Below are 24,063 nucleotides of genomic sequence, written 5' to 3' on the forward strand. Positions count from 1 at the left end.
AAGATGCTGAACATGTGATGATGATGGTGGTGGTGACTGTGGTGGTGGTGGTGATGAGGATGTCTACCGCTGTCAGCTACACCAGTCAATCCATTCTGAGATGTTCAGTCTCCTGGCCACCCCTTAGTTCAAACTTTGGGGGAATGTGGAGAGAGCAGGAACTTTCCTCTCCTCTCCAGGGAGCTGTCTGCCAACCTGCTTTGGACTGTTCGTTCCCCCGGGTTCAGGTTTACCCCCAGCTCTTGCTGCAGACAGTCTCTCTATCACTTCAGGGAGGTGGCTTCCTGTCCCCTTGGCCCAGCAGTTTCAGACTCTCCCAGGATGCCCCAGTTCAGGATCTCAAGTCCCTCTCCAGACTCCAGCCTTCTGAGACCATCAAGCAATTTGGCACCACAGCAGGGGGAGAAGATCACTAATGAGCCCCTGGGGCTTTGGCTCAACCAGACCCTTAAGTGGGCCCTGGGAAACCTATTAAGTGACTCTTTTCTTATTGAGAGTCCCTGGGAGCAGAAGTTGGAAGATGATGGGAGAAGAGGGAGAATGAGTGGAGTCTGTTGGCTCCTGGCTCCTACCAAACCTCTCTATAGTCTATGCCGCTACGTTCTTATTTTTATTCATAGAGGAGCTGATATTTGATCTTGTCCTTGAGGAATGAGTAGATTTCCAGATGGGGAAGGGACATCTGACATGGAGAAGGACGTGTGAGGTCAAGGAGGAAGGAGTGGCTGGGGCTGGTGCAGGTTGCTCTGTGGCTCACAAGTAAGGAGTGGGGCGGAAGACAGTGGAGGGTGAGGCCAGAAACGTCCAGTGGGTTCGTATCGTGACGGTTGGAACTGGCGTTTCTTCCAACCAGAATTCAGGCCACCTTCTCAATGCAGACTGGATCTCTCCCTCTCTCAGGAGTCACTGCTCAGGCTCACTCCCTCTGGTATAGGAGGGTGGGCAATGCACCCAGTCAACTGAGGAGCTAAGGATTTAATTCAGCTGGAATTTGGGGGCTGGGTATCTTTTTGAAATGAATTTCCACATTCTGATCTTTTCCCTGCAGGGACGCCATGAAAGATGGCGCCTTGCGGGTGTGGGCAGCGGGGCTGTGTGCACAGCCCATGCTGGAATCCACCAGCTGAAACCCACGTTTGCAGTAGGGAGGGGATCCTGCGAGGAGGGAGCCTGAGGTCCCAGAAGGCTGGGGGCACGTAGGAGATTCTCTGTTTCTCCCTGTCTCTGTCCCTTCCAGTCTCTCTGTGTGTCTGCACCTCTCTCTCTGTCTCTCCACCCGTCTCTTTGTCTGTCTGCCTTTGTATTTCTCTCTCTCTTTTTCTGTCCCTGTCTCTCCATCTGTCTCTCTCCGTCTCTCTCTGTCAGCCCAGACCCTGGTGAACCACTTAGGTTGGGGACCCTCTGCTGAATAGCACGTGTCTTCACTGCTGACCGGTCTGCCGCCCTCAGCAGGTGCGGTCCTGCCCGTTTTGGGTCGTGTAATTCATTCTGCTTCTGCCTCTTTGCTTCAGAGTCTGCTGCTTCCTCTCTCCTCCAGTCCCTCTCTATTTCCCTAATTTAGGGGGAGGACCAACAGATGAGAGAGACATGAGAAGAGCAGGCTCCCTACTTAAGAGCACAAAGAGACTTTGAAACAGCCAGATCCTGATTCAGGGGGATGCTGTGTGACCCCTTCAGCAGGTCAGTCTCTGAGCCTCAGGTCCTCACCTGTAAATTAATAACGATGAAGATGCCTACGATTTCATAGCGGTCTCGCAATGGTTAAATGATACTGCGCATGCGGAGTGCTGAGGACACGGCCCGCCCGGCACGAGGGCTCGACCGCTAGCAGCCATAGCGGCGGCAGTGGTGGTGGTCTCGGTGCTGCTCAGAGGGAATGGTGGGGGCGTTGCCAACGAAGAGCAAGGCAGTGTCGGTGTCTGTGGACAATCTCCCAGGAGACTGTGGAGGAAGAGCTCAGGCGAGGGGTTGGGGAAGAGAGGCCCCAGCTTGCTGGCATTCCGGGTCTTGGAATCAGAGCAGGTGGGAGATGTGCTGATCCCCGTGGGGCGTGTGCCGCCGCGCTGGTCCCCGCGTTTCCTCTCCTCTCTCTGGTTCTGCGATTGGTATTTCTCACTGAGTAACAAACACTTCCGGAAGCAGCAGCTACTGGGCAAGGCACTCGTCACACATCATTTCCATCTATCATTCGAACAGTTTTCTGGGGTCGCGGAGGCTGCTGGTGCTTCCGAAGGTGAAAAACTCTCTCTGAGAGTGAAGTTTTAAGGATTGGGGTGTGTGGTGAGAGAAGAGAGGGAGAAGAATGTGTCTCTTGCTGAGTAAATTAAGGATAATTGACCTTTGATGGCTGGGATGAAGATGATGGCATCTCCTTTGATGAGAGATGAACATGGTCTAATAGGGTTTTTTTGTGGGGGAGGGGGCATTGACCCTGACGATGATTGACTGCAGGTACCCCATCTGAGATTGGCAGCAACACTGATGGCAGATGCTGAAGAACATTTTCGGGGAGGAGCCCACAGCAGTTGGGGTGATTGGGTGGGGCTCTGATTCTCTGAGGTTCCAGGGCCAGAAGCCCAGGTTAGATACATAACAGGGGCACAGAGAGGAGGCATACATTTGGGAGAAATGAGGATTGAGTAGCTAACTCTTTCACTTACAATAATTCAGCAAACGACAAATACAGCTCACATCTTTGATTCCAGGAGGCTGAAGTTAGTGGCGTTGCCGTAACAACTGTGGATGACACCAAACCTGCCTGAGGGACAGGAGTCTTCAACCAGGATGTAGCTTGTGAGTTCAGCCTTAGAGGAAGAACAGAACTTCCCATCTTTTTTGGGTAGACAATGTGGAGACCCTAGGAGGTCCCAGGACGAGCTGGACGTGAAGCTGGACGTGAAGCTGTGAAGGGCAGAAGGACCACTGCACTGTGCTGAGTACTCTGGCCTTAAGCCTGAAGGTAAAGAAGGGAGGGTTAGGCAAAGCACTGCTATCCATCGTTTAGAAGGCTCATTCCCACTAGTGGAATGAAAAAGGGATTGCAGGAAGCAGTTAGGAGCAGGAGGGCCAGGTAGGATCTGTTTTCATCATTCAGGAAGGAGAAAATGAGCATCTTGAGAGAAGAGAGCCTCTGGAGGCCGGAGGAGTTCCCGGCGGGACGTGGTGCCCAGTTGTACTTGAAGGAGCAGGAGTGGAAATTGACCTACCATGCCTTCCTGGTTTCCAGCTCTGGCCTGGGACCAGCTCCTCCCTCAGAAGAAGGGAAAGTTTGGGTTTGAAATAATGCATTTAGTTCAGGACTGGTGAATTGGAAGTCTTGGTGGAAATGCTTGGGGTCTGCAGCTAAGAGAAGGGATCAGGGCTTGAGATAGATTCAGGGCTCACGTCGGAGGTTAAGTCATGGAGTGGGTGCTGCCACTCAGGAAGGCTCTTGGTGATCATACCATGGAGAGGGTGGACCGTTCTTCCCCGGTCATTTTTTTCTTCTGTAACTGAGTCAGAAACAAGAGGCCCAGGATTACCATGGGTTTGTCCTGAATCCAGCCAAGAGGAAGAAATGGAAAACAAAATACAACAGGAAACAAAGGCTAGGGCAGGTAGGAGAGGGGTACCCATGTCTGTCAGCAGAGTTGGGAGGTGTGACCTCCCCCAGGGGTGGCGAGTGCAAGGGAGGAAGGTGGGCCCCTGGAAACCGGAGGTTCTAATGCTGCTCAAGGTTGGTCAGTAGAACGGGGACCCCTTCAGTCGTCATCTGTTCGAGAGTTCAGCCCCTTATCTCCATCACTGGAGACTGGAACCCGGGAGGCCTGGCTCCTTAGACACGGCGATGGGGTCCCAGATGGCTGGCTAGAAGAGCAGGGCAGGTGGACAGGTATGGCAGGTGTGAAAGAGACACACGGGTGCCTGGAAGTGCACAGGGCACAGGAGGCCGGAAGGGAGGCTGGACAGTGGTTCTGGCTGCTTGAATTCCTGGAGGACGTTGGGCAGGAGGAAATGAGGGGTGGAAAATCCTGGATTGGGGAGAAAGCACTGATTCCCTGGGGAGGGGGTGGGGGAAGCAACGGGTGGGCCAGAGAAGGCTGGGCGTAGGGTTCCCAGCCCAGGAGAGGCCAAGTACACAGTGCTGTCTGCAGCCTGCACGTCCGTCCTCCTCCCCCAGGTCCCAACATGAGCCACTGGCCTGCGTTGAACTGGACCACCCCCCAGCAGTTCGTAATCCTGGGTTTCTCCGGGTGGCCCCAGGGGCTACGGGTGCTGCTCTTTGCCCTCCTCCTGCCGCTCTATCTGGCCACGCTGGCAGGAAACCTGCTCATCCTGGGCCTGGCCGTCCTGGACGCCGCCCTGCACACTCCGATGTACTTCTTTCTGGGGGCTCTGTCTGCCGTGGAGGTGGCCTACACACTGGTGCTGACTCCGCGCATGCTGTCTGGCTTCCTCCTGCCTCCCGGGGGCCAGGCGGTGGTCCCTTCCACCTGTGCGGCCCAGATGGGCCTCTTTGTGGCCCTGGGAGGCTCAGAGTGCCTGCTCCTGGCCGCCATGGCCCTGGACCGCTACTGGGCCATCTGCCGCCCCCTCTACTACCCTCAGCTCATGACCTCGGGGCTCTGCTGGGGCCTTCTGGCCTCCTGCTGTGGAGGGGGCTCTCTCCTGGCCCTCGGCCTCACCGCAGCCGTATTCCAGCTGCCCTTCTGCCACGGGGGCTTGGTCAACCACGTCTTCTGTGACCTCCCGGCCGTGTTGGTGCTGGCCTGTGGGAACCGGGACCTGCAGGAGCGGGTACCGCTGGCAGCCTGCCTGCTGCTGCTGGTGCTGCCCCTGGCCCTGATCCTGCCGTCCTACACCCGGGTGCTGGTGGTCATCCTCGGGGTTGGGGGTGCTGCCGGCCGCCGCAAGGCCTTCAACACTGTGGCGTCGCACCTCACCGTGGCTGTGCTCCACTATGGCTGCGCCACGGCCATGTACGCCAGGCCCCTGAGCAGCCGCTCCCTGGAGGAGGACAAGCTGGTCTCGCTCGTCTACATCAACCTCACGCCCCTGCTCTACCCGGCCATCTACACGCTGCGGAACCGGGACGTGCAGGGCGCGCTGCAGCGGGTGGTCAGCCCCCGGACGCCGGGCACTGTCCGCCAGGCTGATGGCACCTAATGCTGGATGCCAGGTGGTGTCTGTTCTGAAATCTAGCCCCCTGGATGGAAACCTCACATTCTAGAACCATCTGTGACTCCCCAAGGCCTACTGGACACAACCTGAGTGCAGCAGATGAGAACTCTGACAATGGACTGAAGCCTAGTTCTTCTGCTTTTATTGACATTTTGAGCCGGACAGTTCCCTCTGGTTGGGAGTCATCCTGTGCACTGTAGGCTGTGTTTAGCTGCATCCTTTGTCTCTACCCACTTGATGCCGGCAGCACACACCTCTCCTGCACCCAAGTTGTGATCATCAAAAATGTTGCCAGACATCGCTAAATATCCCCTGGGGGCAAAATCACCCCTGGTTGAGAACCACTGCTCCAAAATGCAGCCACACAGCAGCTTTTGAAGAGAAGTGAGTACTGATGTACAAGAAGTCTGTGGCAGCGCTACTTATAATAGACAAAAGCTGAAAGCAATCCAAATGTTTGTGAACATAGAGTAGATACAAACAGCCTGTGGCATGGTCATGCAATCGAATACTACACAGCAATGAAGAAGAATGAGCTACTGCTGCTGGCAAAAAGTAAGGACAATACGGATGTAATAGCGCCTAAGAAACAGGACACACAGAACACGTACTGTAGGCTTCCCTTCAAATAAAGGCCAGTGACAAACTAATCTATGGTGGTTGGTGTCATAATCGTGGTTAACTGGGGGAAGGTTACAGGTCAGCAGATGGCACAGGGAGATTGCCTGGGCACTGGAAATGTTCTGTATCTTGACTTGGGTGGTGATTACATGGGTGTATGTGTATGCATATATGCAAAACTTCATCAAGATGCATACTTAAGATCTGTGTAGTTTGCTGTATGTGAAATAAACTATGGCTGATTCAAGCTATTCGCAAAGTAAGGCAAGCCTTCACTCGTGCTGCTTAATGCCCCGATGCCTCTTTCTAGCTGTGAAAATACTTCGTATTATTTAGCCACAGCCTGAGTACTGTACCTGCTGTAGGCTGACTGTTGGTGTCTCCCCCAAGTTCATATGTTGAAATCCAGTCCCCATTACTCGGTTGTTACTGGGGGGTGCAGTCTCTGGAGGCAGTGAGGTCATGAGGGTAGCGCCCTCCTGAATGGGATTAGTGCCCTTATGAGAGAGACCCCAGAGACTGCCCTTGCCCCTTCCAACATGTGGGGACACAGCAAGAAGGCAGCTGTCTATGAACCGGGAAGCAGGTGCTCACCAGACGCTGAAGCTGCTGGCGCCTTGATCTTGGATTTCCAGCCTCCAGAACTGCTCTATGATATTCTGTTACAGCGGCCTGAATGACTAAGGCAGCGTGCCTTTCTCCCCGTCTCAGTTACAGCTGTAGTCTCTAAAATGTAATTTTAGCATCTGCTTCCTGTCCCCCTCCCCTCCCCCACCAGTTAGACTGAGCTCTTTAAGCCAGATTTCAGATCCAATTCTTCAAGATCCATGACCTTTCTTAATAAATGTTGGAGGAATAAGTCTTAGATGGGCTCTGAGTTGTTTTGGGGTCTCACCTATCGGCCCTAGGGCGGGGACGCAACTCTCTCGTCCTGCCAAGGACGGGAATCTGTAAGACTGACTCCTCCTTGGGGTCTTTTCTCAGCATCTCAGCTGGCAACTTGGACCCAATGTACCAATGCAGGGAGCCTCAGAAGCAACACATTTGTCACTTGACATAATAGCTGCATTCAGAGACCTTGATATCCCTGACTGTTATCCCTGGGGCCTGAGTTCCAGAATCCATGAGTAGGAACTTTTCCTAAAAATGCCTCCTGAAGGGTCCATCAGGAACTGGAAGTCTCAGAGCCAGGATCAGCGTGGGTAAATCCTGCCTACCTAACCTCCCGTCTGGAGAAATTGTGCATCTATGAAAACTGATTTGGAACCTGGGACGAATTATATGTGTGCAGGTCACGTGGGACACTAGAATGATCTATCAGCTCCTGAGAAATCTTGTGAAAGGGGGTCTCTGTCCCTGCTGTCTGCATTCTTACCTTCTGCTTCTCCTTGGGGCTGGCACTTGGGAACTGAGGCACACAGGAAGCCCCCCCACCCAATTCGTCCCCAAGTCCTACGGGTATGAGGAAGTCCTTGCTTAAGAAACACTTGGGAGGGGCAAGCATAGCTCAGCGGTGGAGTGCGTGCTTAGCGAGGCCCTAGGTTCAGTCCCCAGTACCTCCATTAAAAAAAAAGGCCGCCAGCTGTTCTAACAGGCCTGCCCTATTTGTTCCAGCGCATCTCCTGAGGCCAGATTAAGCCCAAGAGTTCCACCAGCAGTACGAGTACCCACGCTGTCCATGATGAGAGTAAAGGTAAGACGGGGCAGGGGCCCTTGATCCCTGGGTTCTTTTAAAAGGTTATGCATTTTGGGTCTTTGGCAATATGGCTAGTGGCCCGTGATGGTGAGTGGCAGTTCCAAGCCCAGACTTGGACACCTTCGACAGCTTGCTGGTCCCTCTTCTCTTTCTCCCGCTGTACAAAGTCTGAAAAGATTCTGAATCTTGAGACGCATTAAGTTTCAAGTTGCAGTTTATTTATTGAGAGATAATTGATACGTAACATCATATTGGTCTCAGGTGTACAATGTAATGATTCGATACTTGTATACGTCACGAAATGATCACCACAACAAATCTAGTTAACATCCATCACTTGGTGTAGCTGGTGAATTTTTTTTTCTTGTGTTGAGAACTTACTGTCTTGGCCACTTTCAAAGCTGCGATAGAGCTTCGAGTTTCAGCTTCTAATTCTCTATGACCCCGCACTGATTTGGCCTTCAGGATGTTACCAAACATCCCTGAGGTGGACTCCCAGGCAGCCGGACTCCTAGGCGGCTGCCTCCCCTCAGGGTGTCCCAATCAGCCCCCACCAGCGCAGAGACGGCAGGATCACTGGAGCTGGGACCCCGGGGCCTAGAACCAGCGCTTCAGCGAGCTGGGGGCTGCAGGATGCTCACGCGTCCCAGCCCTCACCTGCCCCTGCAGGACCTTTTGAAAACCATGGCCAATTCTCTTAAGAGTCGACAGCTGGGTCTGCGCTTGGACTGGGGAAATACCCCCAAGTCTTAATGCCTGCTGGGGGTGCTCACCCTCCATGGGGCATTGACAGGTGGGAGACACCTGCAGCACCTCAAGCCAGCTCCCAAGAGTGTTGCTCCAAAGAGGGCTCTGGGTGCTCCTCTGGGAGCCTGCCTGGGGGGTGGAACGGGCTCCACATGGGCAGCAGCCCCTGTGCAAAGCAGCACCCACCAACGCCAGCAAGCGTGGGGCCCTCCGGTTGCAACTCCCACTTGGGAAGTGGGTCTGGGGGAGGCAGTTAGCCAGCCACTCACAGCTAAAAGGTGTACCTCCACCAGCCAATTGCAAGACTCTACCATCTTGTTCCCAACTGCCATGACTTTATTAAATGAACACTTGTTAAACGGAACACAGGGTGCAGAACAGTGAGTGGGTTCCACGAGAGACCACAGAGAAATAGATGAGTTTCTGACTCACAGGGCCTGGACCAAGTACACAGCACCCTGGGGGGGGGCCACAGGGGAGGTCGAGGCAGAGTGCAGACAGAGACTGGACTTGGCACACGTGCCTTTACTAGAGTCCACGTTGGGGGTGCTTTGGGGTTCCTAGGTTAGGACCAGATTGGTCGATTCAGACCCAAAGAGCGGGGTTTGGGTAAGCTCACGGGGGTCCTGGCTAAGGGGCACATAAGGCATTGCAGGCACTGGGAGGCAGGAGGCTGCTGGCCACAAGGGCTGCGGGGAAGTCACACTGGGGACTTACATCTGGTGGTGGCTGAGCGCCTGCGGGGCTCATGTCAGTTAAGGCCCCTGCAGCCGCCTGACCAAACACGACTGATGACAAGGCAGTAATACCACTAACGGCTTAGCTGAACTCTCGACAGAGAGACATCCGGCCCACCTGGAGGTGGGTTGGTGTCTGGTTCTTCAGGCAGACGCTGTCGCGCTGCCTCCATCTGCTAATGCACGGCTTTGCCGCGTCTGGGCCAGGACGTCTCTGAGCGTTTACTTTTCTTCCATGTTTTTCCCTCTTGTCTTTCAGGAGCTCCTGTTTTGCTCCCCCCTTTTTCACGTCTCTCACCGGTTCTTTCACATTTTCCATCTCTCTATACACCGAATTCTGTGAATTTGCTGAGCTCTGCCTTCCTGTTCACATTTTCTTCAGCTGAGTAGGACCTGCTATTTGACATGTTGAATAATGTTGAGTTTGTAGTTTCAGTGACTGTACCTTTCACCCCCAGACACCCTATGTAGTTCTTTTTCCAGATAAACCAGTTCAGTTCTCCTTCTTGGTGTCTTTGCTTTCATGTGGTTTCAAGTTTTTGCTTTTAATCACTTTTTAAAGACAGTCATTTTTATAGAATTTCAGATTTTTCTCTTACCGAAAATACTTGAGATTCTTATGTTATGGAAATGTCTGTCGACTTCCCTTGCAGTTTGTAACTCTGAATTATGAGCTCATCTTGGGTTTGTGCACATCAGAATCTTGAGAAACATGGGTTGAGGGTATCTTACTTCAAGAATATTTTGTTTGGTTCTGGAAGTTGTTTCAAAGACCAGGATAAATTTCTATGTTAATTGTGCAGTTTTCCCACCAGGACATGAACAGGGCAAATTCAAAATTCTAACTCATACGAGGTGCAGGTCACGGCTTATGAATCATGAGGGTAAACTCCCTACCAGAGCCCGGGAGAGACAGACAAGCTTCCTGTGCAAATGAGCAGAGTGTTCTCTGGTCCACCCTTTCCCTATAGGTACGGGCTTTTGAAACTTCTGAAAGCGTGAGTTATATCAGTGCCAACCTTCTGCCTGTGGTCTTTAACACCCAAGCTTCTGGGTAAACAAAATTAAACCCACAGGGCAGTCCAGCATCAGCTCACAAATTTCTCAGTCCTCTCTGTCCAGCTGGTACCTGGAAACCTCACTTATGTTCTTGCAGGCTGAATTATGCATGTAAAAGAATGTGATCTGTTACTGTCCATCATTACTTGTTGTTTACAGTGGAACATTTTGAACTTCATTATTATTTTTTAATGGAGGTACTGGGGATTGAACCCAGGACCTCAGGCATGCTAAGCACGTGCTCTACCACTGACCTATACCCTCCTCTCATTTTTCACTTTAGATGGTCCACCCTATTGCCAGGGAAAGGAGTCCCAACCTTACGCATTTAACATAAAATATAACTTATAAACTAGTTGATTGAGAGATATCAGAATTATGTCATGAAACTGCTGGTTTCCAGATCGGGGGTGGGGGGAAGGGCGGCTCTGTAATACTCGCCAGCAAACAAAAAACCGAAAGGTCTGTGGTTTGGGGTATGGACCTCTGGTTGGGCAGTAAACTCATATTGTTCCAGTTATAATACATCTTACAAAGACAAAAGGGTGTCATTTAGTGTGGAAACTCTTGATAGTGTTCACTCTGTATATTTGGGTGTCTGTGTCTACAAGGTCCCAATTATGTTCAACTGCAAATGCAGCTCAAAAATAAGCAAGATAAAATTATTCTTCTGTAGCATCCTTAGGAACGTAACCCCTACAGGCCTGTGGGATTGTTCTGTTGCTTATTAGATCTGTTGTCTTAATGGTTTAAATTACTCACTTACTCCTGCGTTCCAAATCCACAGGTAATACAGACACAGATACTCTTCATAAATAAGTCTCTCCTATAAAAATAGATCACCCCAGGGCATCAGTACCCTTCTGCCCTTAGTTTTAAGAGAACAGGCTTTTCCTAATTCTCCAGATGGGCTGGATTTCGCCTTGGTATGGCAGGGGCGTTGGACTTCCTGCTGAAGGATTTTTCCGTGTCCACAGAATCCACAGGTTTTCATCCCGAGAGGGGCTGGGACTTGCCGGTGAAAACCTCCTCCCTCCCGCACTTTATCCGTACAGTTTCTCCCTGCTGTGGATCCTGTGGTGTCGGATGAGGTTGGCCTTCTGCGAGAAGGTTTTGCCGCAGTCGGAGCACTCGTAGGGCTTCTTGCCCAGGTGGGTCCGCCGGTGGATGATGAGGCAGGAGTTCTGCGAGAAGGCCTTCCCGCACTCGCTGCACGCGTAGGGCTTCTCTCCGGTGTGCGTCCTCCGATGCAGGATGAGGTGGGACTTCTGGAAGAAGGCCTTCCCGCACTCGCTGCAGCCGTAGGGCTTCTCTCCCGTGTGGATCCTGTGGTGGATGATGAGGCAGGACTTCCGCGAGAAGGCCTTCCCGCACTCCTTGCAGCCGTAAGGCTTCTCTCCCGTGTGAGATCGGTGATGTTCGATGAGCCGCGACTTGTGGGAGAAGATTTTCTCACATTCTGAGCACTTGTAGGGCTTCTCTCCAGCCAGAACTGCCTCGGGTAGGGAGAGGCTTGTCCTCTGGGGGAGCTTCTTACCGCCTTTGCTGGCGCCCCCGGGTTTCTCTTCTGTGTGGCCTCCCCGCCCTCTGTTGAGGGAGACCCTCCCCTCCCTGAGGCTGTTCCCTTGTTCGTTGCATCCATCGGGTTTCTCATCTCTGTGGACTCTCTGATGGGCGATGAGTTCTGATTTGTGGGAAAAGCCTCTCCCACATTTGGTACATTTGTGGGGTTTGCTGTTGGTTCCCTGATTGGCATCAAGGGCTTGGTCCCTGCTTAAAGCTTTTCTGCACTGGTTACATTCACGGGGCTGCCCTTCAGAATGTGGGGTTTCCAGCTTAGAATAGAGAAATAAGTTCCCCTGGCCATCATACTCAAATCTCCTTCTTGCAAGGTACGCGTTAGGAGTAATGTCCACGTTTCGCGGTAAGGTCGAGCCACACGACTCACACTTAGGGACCCGCTGATTTGAAGGAAGGACATTTGTGTCTGGACAGGTGTTTTCCTCAACCGTATTGCCTTCACTGTGCTCTCTGGGGGTCAGTTTTTTCTTGTCTGGGAGTGCAGCTTGCTTCAAGAGTTTGCCTTGGTGTTCCTGCTGTCTGTCACGTTGGGCATCAACTTGCAGAACTTCTAGGAGGAAAACAATAAATAACGACAGCAACTGGTGAATCTTTCTAGGGTCACATCACAGAAATAAACTATTTCAGAAATGTCTGGAAAGAGGATTAACTTTGTGGTCTCACACCTGATTGCCTAGTTTAATAATCCTAACCCTGATCCTACTACACGCACTTGTTTGGCTTCGGAAAAGAAAAAAAATGAGATACTAGAAATGGAAAAAACCCCAGGACACTGGCAGTGAATACAGGAAGCTCTGCTGTTGGCACGTCTGGCACCGTAAGTTGGGAAGAAAGTGAAAATGCACGCGAGGAAAAGTGAGTAAGAGAAGAGCGGAAGGGAGCGTGGACTCGGGGCATTGCTGTGCCGACGGACTGGTGCGCCAAGAGGAAACGAAACCTTCGTCAATGGCATTTACCGATTTCCATGCTGAAAGCATCCCCTCCCAAACCCCGTGGCCAATTTCAAGCTACCAAGATGATGGCACTGAGTGCAGAGCTGGGGGTTCTGCTACAGTTGCTGTCATGGGCCGGCTCTAGCATCCCTGGGTAAGGGGGAGACACAATAAGGTCCCATCAGGAGATACGGAGTTTTAGGAACTATGAACAAAGCCTAAGGAACAACTAGGCGGGGAGGGTATAGCTCAGTAACAGAACGCATGCCTGGCATGCACGAGGTCCTGGGTTTGATCCCAGGTACCTCCAGCTATATAAAAACTGAACAAACAAACCTAACCCTCCCCCCAAAAAAACCAAAAACAACAAAGAAACAAACAAACAAAAAGACTAGAATTTCTGGGGGAATCTAGGAAGAAGGGTGTTTAGGAAATACGAGCAAAGGACTCAGGTGGAAGGAAGTGTGAGCTCCTCTCGCTTGATTCCTAGGTTGCAAACAGGCTCTTCACTCCTGTCCCTCCCACCTTGATGTCCCCTCCATCCTGTTGACCAAGTTAATGTTCTCAAAGCATTAAGTCTTTTACTGTTAAAGGAATTCTCCTAGAGCCAGTGGTCCATTCTGCAGGGATTCATTCTCACATGGGCCTACACCATCTTCATGATGTCCAGGATACAGACACAAAGAGAAGGACCCTACGGTCCAGACCAGAATGCAAGCCTGCCTTGCCCCGGGAAGATTTCCCCTTGTGTTCTGATTGCTCAGATGGCCAAATCCCACGTGTCCCCTTCACACACGCCCCACAGACTTGGCTGCACAGCTGGCACTGAACGCATCCTAACCCTCCCTGGGCAGGTGGGTTTCCGCATCTCTGTGGAATCTACTTGCAGAAACTCAAATGTCCGATTCTTCATCCTATGCTTAGATCTGTATTTGCTTTTATCTTCATTTACGTTTTAAACCACAAATGTCCCACCATTTCACCTCTGGCCCCCATACCCAGTGCACTCATGGAACTCCTTTGTCGAGAAATGTTTATGTTCCCAGAGCTCAACGGCTGAATTCCTAAGAGACAAAATCAGTGCCTACTGATCTTCCTAAGCAGGATTTTCTGGGTTGGGACCCAGCCAGGGAGCATTTTTCAAGTTCCTCCAGTGATTCTCTTGTACACCCCTGATTAATAACAACTGCCCCAAACAAATGCTTGGTAAAGGATCCTTGTCCTAAAAGGTGGAGGGAGTTAATCAGTGTCCACCATGTGTGTCCCACAGAAATAAGGCCGAATAAAACAAAGGCTCTGCTCCCCGATGAGACTACACTGAGACGGAGAAAAGCTTCAGGTATAACCTATCAGACAAAAGGGGGATATATGACATGGTTTTGCAAGAAGAGGAACTTAAAGTCATATAAAAAGTAACAAATAAGTTTTTGATGCATTTCACAGTGAAAGAAGAGAAAGGACAAAGGACAACTAAAATTAAAATGAGTGGCACAAAATAACAGGTGTTTTAAAAGAGGGCAAATTTACCAATCCCTGAACGCATGAGCAATCCTGTTTCATAACCATGGGGGCAAGCGTGAGCCTAAAGATTCCAGAGAAAGACTGAGAAAGCAAGGTCTTAGAAGGGGCTGGCAGAGTAGAATGAAAGGATAAAATTTAAAAGAGTATGTGTTTATCTAAAATCTAGGGAAAGGTGAGAAATCATGTAGTGGTGATGTGTGCAGGTAGCAGGAATCACTTGGGCATCTCAAGGTCTTGAACCAAATGCCTACAGCTGCTTGCAAAGATTCAAGGTTTTTAAGAACAGTTGCCCCAAACAAAACAAAACATCAAAGGTTCTGTCTCTTAGAACCTCCTGTCCCCTGCCCCCCCCCCCCCGGGGCTGGTCCTCTCTCACCTGGAGAGCTCCATCGGAGCATCTCTTCCTCCTTCATCCATGGTTCCTGCCCCCGCTCCAGCCTGGAGATCACAGCTGGTTTGGTTACTTGACACCCTGTTTATGAGAAATAGTTACAGGATTTACGATGGGCCACCTTGGCCGTCCATGGAGGCAGAAGGCTCAGGCCACACAGCGAACAGTTACATCTCAGCCAAAAAGTAGCTGTCTCACTTGGGAGGAAGCTTCACAAACAAATAATCCAGGTGAGATGAGAACAGGGCCTGTCGATGACTGAAGCCCAAGGCCACACACTTTCATGACTTGAGGGGTTTTACGTAACTGAGGACAGAAAGGCCCTCGGACACAACCAGGGGACATGACAAGTCTTCCTCACCCACGGACACCAGGTGGCTGTAGTTCTCCAGCATCACTTCCCGGTACAGGGTCTTCTGTGAGTCATTCAGCTGCTGCCATTCCTTACGGGTGAAGCCCACAGCCACGTCTTTGAATGAAAATGACCCCTGGAATGGCACATTCCTGATTAATCTGGAATGCTCAACAGAGTGTGATGGCAAAGGTATAGAGGAGATGGATCTTACCACCTCTGAAGGTCAGGTTTCCCCATGTTAAATTATATAGGAAACTTAGCATGCCCCTAACTCTGTACTACATTTTCTGGGAGAGAAAAAAAAAAGATCATTAGAAAATATCTCACTTCTGGATCTCTAGTCATCCACCCATCCATCCACTCATTGAGTAAGCAAGCAACTATGGACGACCAGGTGTGTTACTGGCGTTCTGTGTGGTGCTTGGGGTTGAAAGCTGAGTGCCACCACTGCTCCTATTCGAAGGCATTTGTAGTCTGGTGGAGTGAGATGGACATCAAAGGCTGCTGTATAGTAACATGACACTCAAGGTTATGATGGAAGTACATTTAAGTACAGTGCAGACACAGAAGAAAACAGCAGTCAAATTCACTGTCCCGATGTCAAGGTAAGCTTCACTGGAGGTTGCATGTGAGCAGAATCATGAAAAATAAAGTGTGTTCTGATGTTGGAAGGATATTCCTATCAAGAGGCACGGCATGAGCAAAGGCAAGGAGTCATAGGAAAACCTGGGAGGAATTGCAAATGGTTGGGAATGGCGGTATAGAGTATGGGAGATAGAGAGAGACGGAGAGGGAGGGGGAGAGAGAAGTCAGATCACAGGACAAATGAAGGGTTTCTTCCCTACAGGCAACATGGACGCCATCACAGTATTTAAGGAAGGGAATTACAAGACAATCTGATGTAGAAGATCACTGAATGACTGAGGTGGAAATCACTGGGAGGGAGAGAATAAATAAAATTTGGGTACAATTATAGTCATTGATATGAGATATGGTCAAAATTAATGTGGTAACAAGAGGAAAGCAGAGAAAGGATTCCACGTATATAGAACAGGGCTTGGCTCCCCTTCCCCCTCCTTCTCTATGAATGAATTAAGGAACAAAATTACAATTTTAATTTGTATAGAGTACCGTATTATGTATATAATGTTAGTGTGTAAATCATTTTAAACACTGGTTTAGAAGTTAAAAGGCAAAAGTTTAAGAATAATTGTAATCACAGATGTGTTCATGGGAACAATATAAAAGGAAGTAAAATCTGTCATAAATAACAAAGTGGGCGGGAGTAAACTGTGGAGTTTCTGTATGTGATTGAAGTTGTTATCAAGTTAAAAATAGACTCTTATACCTATTAAATATTCAACGCAAGCCTCATAGTAACTACAAAAATCTGTAATAGATACACAAAAATAAAGAGAAAAGAATCGAAGTATATCACTACCAAAAAAATCCTCAAACCACAACAAAGGCAACAAGAGAGGAAGAGATGAACAAGAGAACGATAAAACAGGAAGCAATTAACAAAATGGCAATACTAAGTCCTTACCTATCAATAATTGCTTTAAATATAAATTAACTAAACTCCCCAAATTAAAACACATACTATAGCCAAATGGAGTTAAAAAAAAAATGACTCACCTATTTGCTGTCCACAGGAGACTCACTTTAGATTTAAGAACACACATTGGGTGAAAGTGAAGGGATGGAGAAAGATAGTCCATGCAAAGGGTAATCAAAAGAGAACTGGTCTGGCTCTACTTATTTCAGACAAAATAGACTAAGTAAAAACTGTCACAAGAGATCAAGAAAGTCATTACATAATTCCAAAAGGGTCCATTCAACAGGAAGATATAACAATTATATATGCACCCACCATTCAAAGCACCTAAATATATAAAGCAAACATTGACAAATCAGAATAGTGAAGTAGACAGCAATACAATAATAATAGCATACGTAAATACTCCATTCTCAATAATGGATAGCTCATCCACACAGAAAACCAATAAGGAAAGAGCAAAACTGAACAACACTACAGACCAAATAGCCCTAAAAGATATATACAGAACATTCCACCTAACAGCAACATAATACTGATTCTTCTCAAGAGCACACAGAACATTCTCCAGGATGGATCACGTGTTAGGTCACAAAAATCTTAACAAATTTAAGAAGACTGAAATTATTCACAAAGCTAGAAATCAGTAATAAAAATGGGAAAAAATTTAAATACATAGAAATTAAACAACCACACATTTAAATACCACTGTGTCAAAAAAGAAATCAAAAAGCAAATTAGAAAATATCTCAAGACAAATGAAAATGAAAACACACAAACCAAAACTTACAAGATGCAGCAAAAGTGGTACTAAGAAGCAAGGTTAGGCAGTAAACACCTACATTAAAAAAATAAGATAGTAAATAAACAACCTAAATGTGCACCTTTAGAAAAAGAAGAAACTAAGCCTAAATTAGGAAGTTTTTTGGAAAAGATAAAATTGATAAACCCTTAGCTAGACTAAGGGGGGAAAAAAGACTGGAATATATAAAATCAGAAATGAAAGAGCAGATATTACAACTCATGCCACAGAAATAAAAAGGATCATAAAGACTATTATATACACCAACAAATTGAACAATTTAGAATAAATGGATACATTTAAAAATACCAACTTACCAGTGTGAATCAAGAAGAAATAGAAAGCCTTAACAGATCAGTAACAAATAAAGAGAATGAAGAAGTAACCAAAAAACTGTCAACAAAGAAAATGACTGAATTCTCCAAAAGTTGAAAGAGGAATTAATACCAATCCTTCTTAAACTTTTCCAAAAAACAGAAGAGGGAACACTTGCAAACTCATTTTATGAGGCCAACATCACCCTGATACCATAACCAGACAAAGACACCACAAGAAAACTAAGGCCAATATCCTTAATAAACATAGATGCAGAAATCCTCAATACTAACACATCAAATTCAACAGCACATTAAAAGAACCATACACCACGACCAAGTAGGATTTATCCCTGGGATGCAAAGATAGTTCAACATACGAAAATCAATCAGTGTGATTCACCACATTAACAGAATGAAGGATAAAAATCAGTCATCTCAACAGATGCATAAAAAGCATTTGACAAAATTCAACACCCTTTTATGATAAAAACTCTCAAAAAAGTAGGTATAGAAGGAACTTACCTGAACACAATAAAGGCCATTTATGAAAAGCCCACAGCTAACATCATACTCAATGGTGAAAAGCTGAAAGCTTTCCCTCTAAGTTCTGGAACAGGGCAAGGATGCCCATTCTTGCCTCTCCTATTCAACATAAAGAGTCCAGCCAGTGCAATTAGGCAAGAAAAAGAAATAAAAGGCATCCACATCAGAAAGGAGGAAATAATGTATCTCTTTTTGCAGATGATATTACTTTATTGAGTGCAGGATCTCAGAGATATCTGCATTCCCACTTCATCGCAGCATTATTCACAATAGTCAAGTGATGGAAACAACCTAAGCGTCCACCAGTGGGTGAATGGATAAAGAAAATGCAGTATGTGCATACAATGGAATATTATCCAGCCGTGAGAAAGGAAACCCCACCATTTGTGACACCATAAATGGACCTGGAGGACATTATGCTAAATGAAATAAGCCAGAAATAGGATAACTACTGCATGGCCTCATTTTTATGAGGAATCTAAAACAGTCAAATTCATACAACGAAAGAGTAGCATGGTGGTCACCAGGGGCTGGGAGGGGGAGGAAATGAGGAGGTATTGGCCCAAGGATTGAAAGTTTCTTATGGAAGATGAATAAATCCTGGAGATCTGCGCAGCACAATGCATTGTACTTAAAACTGCACAGATAGTCCTAGCTTTATTAAGTACAGACACTCCCATCAAAACTTGCAGAGAATACAGATCTTGTGTTAAACGCTCCTACCACAAAAGAAAAATATTGTAATTTCTGTTAATTTTTGGAGGCAATGGATACATTTATGGCCTTGACTGTGGCGATGGTTTCACGTGTGTACACTTATCTGTGTTGTGTATATTATACTCAAGTTGTGTATATTAAATATGTAGATTTGTATGTCAGTCGCACCTCAGAGTGGTTTAAAAAATAATTTCTAGTAGTCACTTTAAACAGTACATAAATTTTAGTATCTCTTCTTTAACCTAATATATCCAAAATACCATTTCAGCATGTAATTTAAAATCCCTGATCTGTTTTCCCTCGTTTTATCATACCACATCTTCAAAACGTGGTGTGTATTTTCATTTAAAGCACATCTCCATTCAGACAGTGTTTTCAGTTCCACTTGGGTGAAAGGTAGTCCTACCAAAACAAAGTTGTGTTTCCTGAAAAAATGTTTTACTCTGATTCAGTTTTAAAATTTAAATGTAAATTAAAAACTCAGATCCACAGTCACACTAACCACACTTTGGGTGCTCCGTATCTACCTGTGGTTGATGGCCGCCATAATGGACAATGCAGGTCTAAACTGCGTAACCACGGCTGGATTCCTTTGCTGGGGATATCCTATTCGCAGATAAAACTACAGTTCAGTCATTAAAGGCCCAGTTCTATCTGTCTCTCTGCATTCAGATCCCAACTCCACACCTAATGGATGTTAATATGTCTAAGCCTCAGTTTGTTCATCTGTAGAACAGGGGAAGGGATTAATGATAATATCTATCTCACAGGTTTGTTCGTGAAAGAATATATGAAAAACACAGAGACCAGCACGTAAGTGCTCAGCAGATAGTTTTATAAATTTTATTGTCGTTCTCTTTATTGCACACAGCCCTAACAGTGAGTTGTCCTCAGTGAGACTTGGTTTCCTACAAAACAACAGCTTCCCCAAAAGACACCAGTGAAACCCCCGTCATATATACATCTGACAGCCCCAAGTCGCAGTCAGCTCCTCTCTGCTGAGCAGGCTGTGGAGTCACCACCTTGTTTCAAACTCTCACGCTGGTCCTGTCCCCAGATGTTACTGCTATCCAATATCCACATAGTCCTAGCTTTATTAAGCACAGACACTCCCATCAAGACAGATCCCTCAACTAGACATCCAAGACCCTGTGAATGCTCGTCTTCCTGGGAAGGGGGGGCAGCTGACATGTTTATCTGCCAGGTTTCCTCTTCCTCTGGGACTAACATCCTCCCTCCCCACCAACCGAAGCACATGGCTGAGAGCTCCCCATGCAGACACAGCCTCTCAGCCCTTGAACTAAGCTGGGCCAATCCCGATCTTTCCCAGAGATCTTTTGAACTGGCCCTATGGGAGGAGACTTAATCCCATTCTACGGCAAAATTCATAAATGTGAGATTTCCGGCCACAAGGCAGGAAATCACAGAGGTATGAGAAAAGGAGTCACAGGAACAGGGACAAGGGAACAAGAGATTCCTGTCAGTAACTGAGCTCCTGGACATGAATCCCCCAGTCCCAGCGGCACGCCTGCTCTTCCCGGAGTGTGGGGCACTGCCTAGATTCTGTCTCTGTCCTAAACTATCCCTAGCTGGTTTTCAGGCTCCTATAGCTTCCAGGATTCTGACCAGTGCATTTCATGTTCATGCATCCCTGAAGCCCTGGAGAGGGAGGCCCTTTAGCAATAGATGCATTTGAGAATGACAGAAAACAACAATGCCATGATGTCTGAAGAAAGGTAAGAAGACCAGTGAGAAAGGATGCAAGGGAGGTTGAGGGCAAATGGGTGAGGTCTAAGTTGTGGAGAGAGGACGGAGGAGAGTTTGGACCATCTGCCCTCCCACCCCTGCCCAAAATCGAAGCTTTGAGCTGTCCAGGCTCCGTCTGTGTCAAAACTTATGAACAACAGTTTGAAGAACATGCCGCTCATTTGTTCCCCTAGGTACTGCAGTGTTTTGTCTAGGTCAGTGTGAACCGTAACAAGGCTGTTTCTGTAGATCTGAGTATTTTCATTCCCCAAACAACTGTAACCACAGATTTCTGCAGTGGCATAATACCCACTGTTTATGTTGGGGAAAAAAAAAAAAACAACCCAGGAGATTTGCTGTTGCATTTACTTGAACGTTGTTTTAACTGAGGAAACTGCCTGCTACATCTCACATGAGGACCCATCACATAAATGTCTAAATACCCAAAAAAGCCTCATTCCCCCTGAGAAGGTGATATGCTTGTCCCAGACAACACAAGTCATGTTGGATGGAATCTGTCTTTTTAAGGTGCCGGACATGTCAGACAGAAACGTGTAGGGCTGCTGACCACTCCAGCAGCCTCTGTGGGCCTGCGCCCGGCCCTTCCCCTGGCCCCGATCTGCATTTTGTTGTACTGGATGAATTCTTACAAGCACCCTGAAATGCATGGTAGACCAAAGGCGCAGTTTAAAGAAATGCCACACTCACCTGGCACATGGTCCTTCCCTGCTGTTCTGGGAAAAGCAGACACCTGTGGAGGCAGAGATTGGGGTGGGGGAGGAGAGGACGTGAGAGGCCAAGCTTGCCTCCGGCCTCAGATTCAACTGCTGCAGCTGCCACCCCAGGCACAGGGCGGTGGGGTGGGGGCTCCTCCCAAGAACCCCGCTTATCAGAGCAAAGCCCTCACCCTGGAATGTGATGGGGACCCCACCGTGAGGCTTGACCTTGAATTATTTTTCTACTTAATGAATACGCATTTCTGCGTCTCAGGGTTCCACGTGCAATGTATTACCCTCTCCCGCCATTACCCAGAAATTTAATTAAAAGAAATTTATTCTGAAGAAACAGTCATGAGTTCGGGCAAAGATTTAGCTGCCCAGATATTTATTACAATTTGGTAAAAACTCTGAAAAAACAGAAATAACTATCCAACTATAGACGACTAGTTAAAAGAATGTACCAAAGGGAAATATCATGTAGCTAATAAAAATAAAACCATAGAAGACTATTTATCGATAGTATACTGGCAATTGAAAAAGGTGGTTGAAAACTGTTTGATTCAACACACACACACACTCACTCACACTCACACAGAATCATCTCTGAAATGATGTAAGACAAAAATGCAAGTAGTAGTGAGCTTTGCATAGTTGGATAATGACTATTTTCACATTTTTTAATTTGTACTTAAATTTTTTAACCTTTTCTATGACCAACGGGCATTTCATATATGATTTCTGTAAAATTATTATTTAAAAAACATCTGTAGGCTACTCATCTTCTAACCCAAAGCTTCTATCACCAGTCCCGCCCCTGGCATTGAAGAAATTCACAGGAAACTATAAAAATGGGTCCTACACGGCAGAGTCCATTCAGTGGCACTGAGCTAAAGCAGCTGGAGGTTTACGAGCCTGGACACTCAGTTCTGCGCGTGGATCCTGCTGAGTTTTGTTTGGTTCGCCTCCTCTCGTCGTTGCAACTGGTCACCAGTTAACTTATTATTAAGAACTGTCCTGGCTTAACTTTGCTGATCTCTGCCCAGGAAGCGCTCCCGGTCTGGCTCTGCCACTTACCAAATATGGGACAAGATCTGATGACTTCTCCTGAGCCCTCCTCCTCCTTTCCTCATTTTCCCAGGGAACAGGAACACGAAGGTTCAGGAGCAAATTTACTGTGGCTGGAAGCATCAACTGGACCCCACACCTATCCTCTCCTGAATAGACATGAGGTCGGTCCTAGGTATGTTCCTACTCAGGATAGAGACACTGGAGTTTGATCCAAGAATTCTGCGGAGACACTAAAACTCTAGAATTACAGACACTCCATCAAGAATTCTGAGGGTGTTTTTTTTTTTAATTGGAGACTACCTAAGTGCTTAAAAATAAGAGATTGGTTAATAAATTATGATACAATTAAAGCATGCCAAGCTATGAGTCAACTTAAAATATTATAGAATAGATATTTGATATGGAATGACCTTCCAACAATACCAGCAGGTGAAAAATAGCAGGGGACATGGCGTATGATTCACAGATGGAGAACAGGAGAATGAATGGGATTTTCCCACATGCCTTAAATTTTTTGCTGAATCCTGAAACACCCCAAATTCCAAGGAGGAGCTGCCAGACACACCCTAACAGAGTCCTCCCTTTGCGAGAGGGAAATTATCAAAGGAGAGCTGGCTGTTGAAGGAGCGTACTGTGGGGCTTGTCTCCCAGCCTAGCTGAAGGTTGCTCCCCTCCAAAGGCAAGAGGTGGGGGACTTGAATGTTCATGGACCTGAAGGGAGCCTGAAAAAAGGGAGGACACCCCAAGGCTGGGTATGTATCCAGCTGCAGAAACTTCCCAGAGGTGCCCAGAGGGAAGCTCCTTGGAATATTTAGGGGGTACAGGCCCTGGAGGCAGGAGCCCCCCATGGCGGCCAGGGGAGGAGGGGGGCAGGAGTGGCAGCCGCCGGCACTGCCTGCATTTGATGGGACAGGGATGCAAGGGTTCTCGGGGAAGCCAAGTGGATGGCGGGCTGCTGAGTGGGCCTGAACCACAGCGCAGGGACGCTGACCAAGCAGGCTGCTTGCAGGGTGAGGAGAGCTGGCTGTGAGGGGCAGGACCACTGAGCCCAGAACTGCAGGTGGGCACGGAGGTCTGCTCGAGAACCACTGCTGGTGGCACAGGCTGAGCCCTGCACGGGGGCCATCATGCGGCCTCCTGCACAGTGGAGGGTAGCCAGCGCTGGGCAGGCCACACCAAGCAGGGGGAAATCGGAGCTATTTTTCCTCTGTTTTCCCCACCCCACACCCTGACCCTGGAAGAGGAAAACCAATGAGAAGGAAGAAGTGAGGGGCAGAGACAGAACAGATCCTTCCCAGCAGGAGGTCCCAGACCTTGGGCTCCGCAGGGAGGAGGGAGAAGCTGGAACCAGGACATGAGAGTGAGATGTTCACAGACAGCCGGCAAGTGAGGGGAGACTGTTCTGTACTGTCACCTGAAGTGACTGAACAGCTCTGGGCTTCCCTGAGGCATCCTGCAGGGGGCGCACTCCAAGTTGAACTGTGTTCCCCCAAAAGATATGTTGGAATTTTAGCCCCCAGTACCTTGGAACGTGACCTTACTCAGAAACAGGATCTCTGCAGATGCCCAAGTTCAAATAAGGTCACTGGTGTGGGCCTAACCCAGTCTGACTGTGTGTGTCCTTATAAAGAGGGGAAATTTGGACACAGAGACACACAGACAGAAGACCATGTGTAGAGGAAGGCAGAGATCAGGTGATGCAGCAGAAACCAAGGAATGCCAAGGATGGCCGGCAAACCTCCAGAAGTTTGGGGAGGGGCCTGGAACAGGTCCTCCCTCACAGCCTCAGAGGG

At 48.1% G+C, this 24,063-nt stretch overlaps 1 protein-coding gene and 1 long non-coding RNA gene across 3 annotated transcripts; one reads left to right on the top strand and one right to left on the bottom strand.

Annotated features, from left to right (window-relative positions):
* The first annotated feature begins 1,862 nt into the window (after window positions 1–1,862).
* On the top strand, window positions 1,863–22,528 carry LOC140687173 (uncharacterized). 2 transcript variants are annotated; one of them, XR_012061329.1, is made up of 4 exons: window positions 1,863–2,233; window positions 2,706–2,959; window positions 7,396–7,474; window positions 22,341–22,528. It is a non-coding gene; the product is annotated as an uncharacterized lncRNA (long non-coding RNA). The 2 variants fall into 2 exon arrangements; XR_012061330.1 differs by having other exon boundaries at window positions 1,863–2,022.
* On the bottom strand, window positions 10,973–21,200 carry LOC102545577 (uncharacterized). Its single transcript, XM_072942126.1, has 6 exons — window positions 21,192–21,200; window positions 14,807–14,933; window positions 12,613–12,683; window positions 12,400–12,513; window positions 11,678–11,765; window positions 10,973–11,506 (listed from the first exon to the last, which is right to left on the bottom strand). The coding sequence occupies exons 1-6, from the start codon at window positions 21,198–21,200 to the stop codon at window positions 11,064–11,066; spliced, it is 852 nt and encodes a 283-aa protein (XP_072798227.1). The 3' UTR covers window positions 10,973–11,063.
* Window positions 22,529–24,063: the final 1,535 nt, after the last annotated feature.

The sequence above is a fragment of the Vicugna pacos genome, chromosome 18, assembly GCF_048564905.1.
Source record: "Vicugna pacos chromosome 18, VicPac4, whole genome shotgun sequence".
Lineage (NCBI taxonomy): Eukaryota > Metazoa > Chordata > Mammalia > Artiodactyla > Camelidae > Vicugna > Vicugna pacos.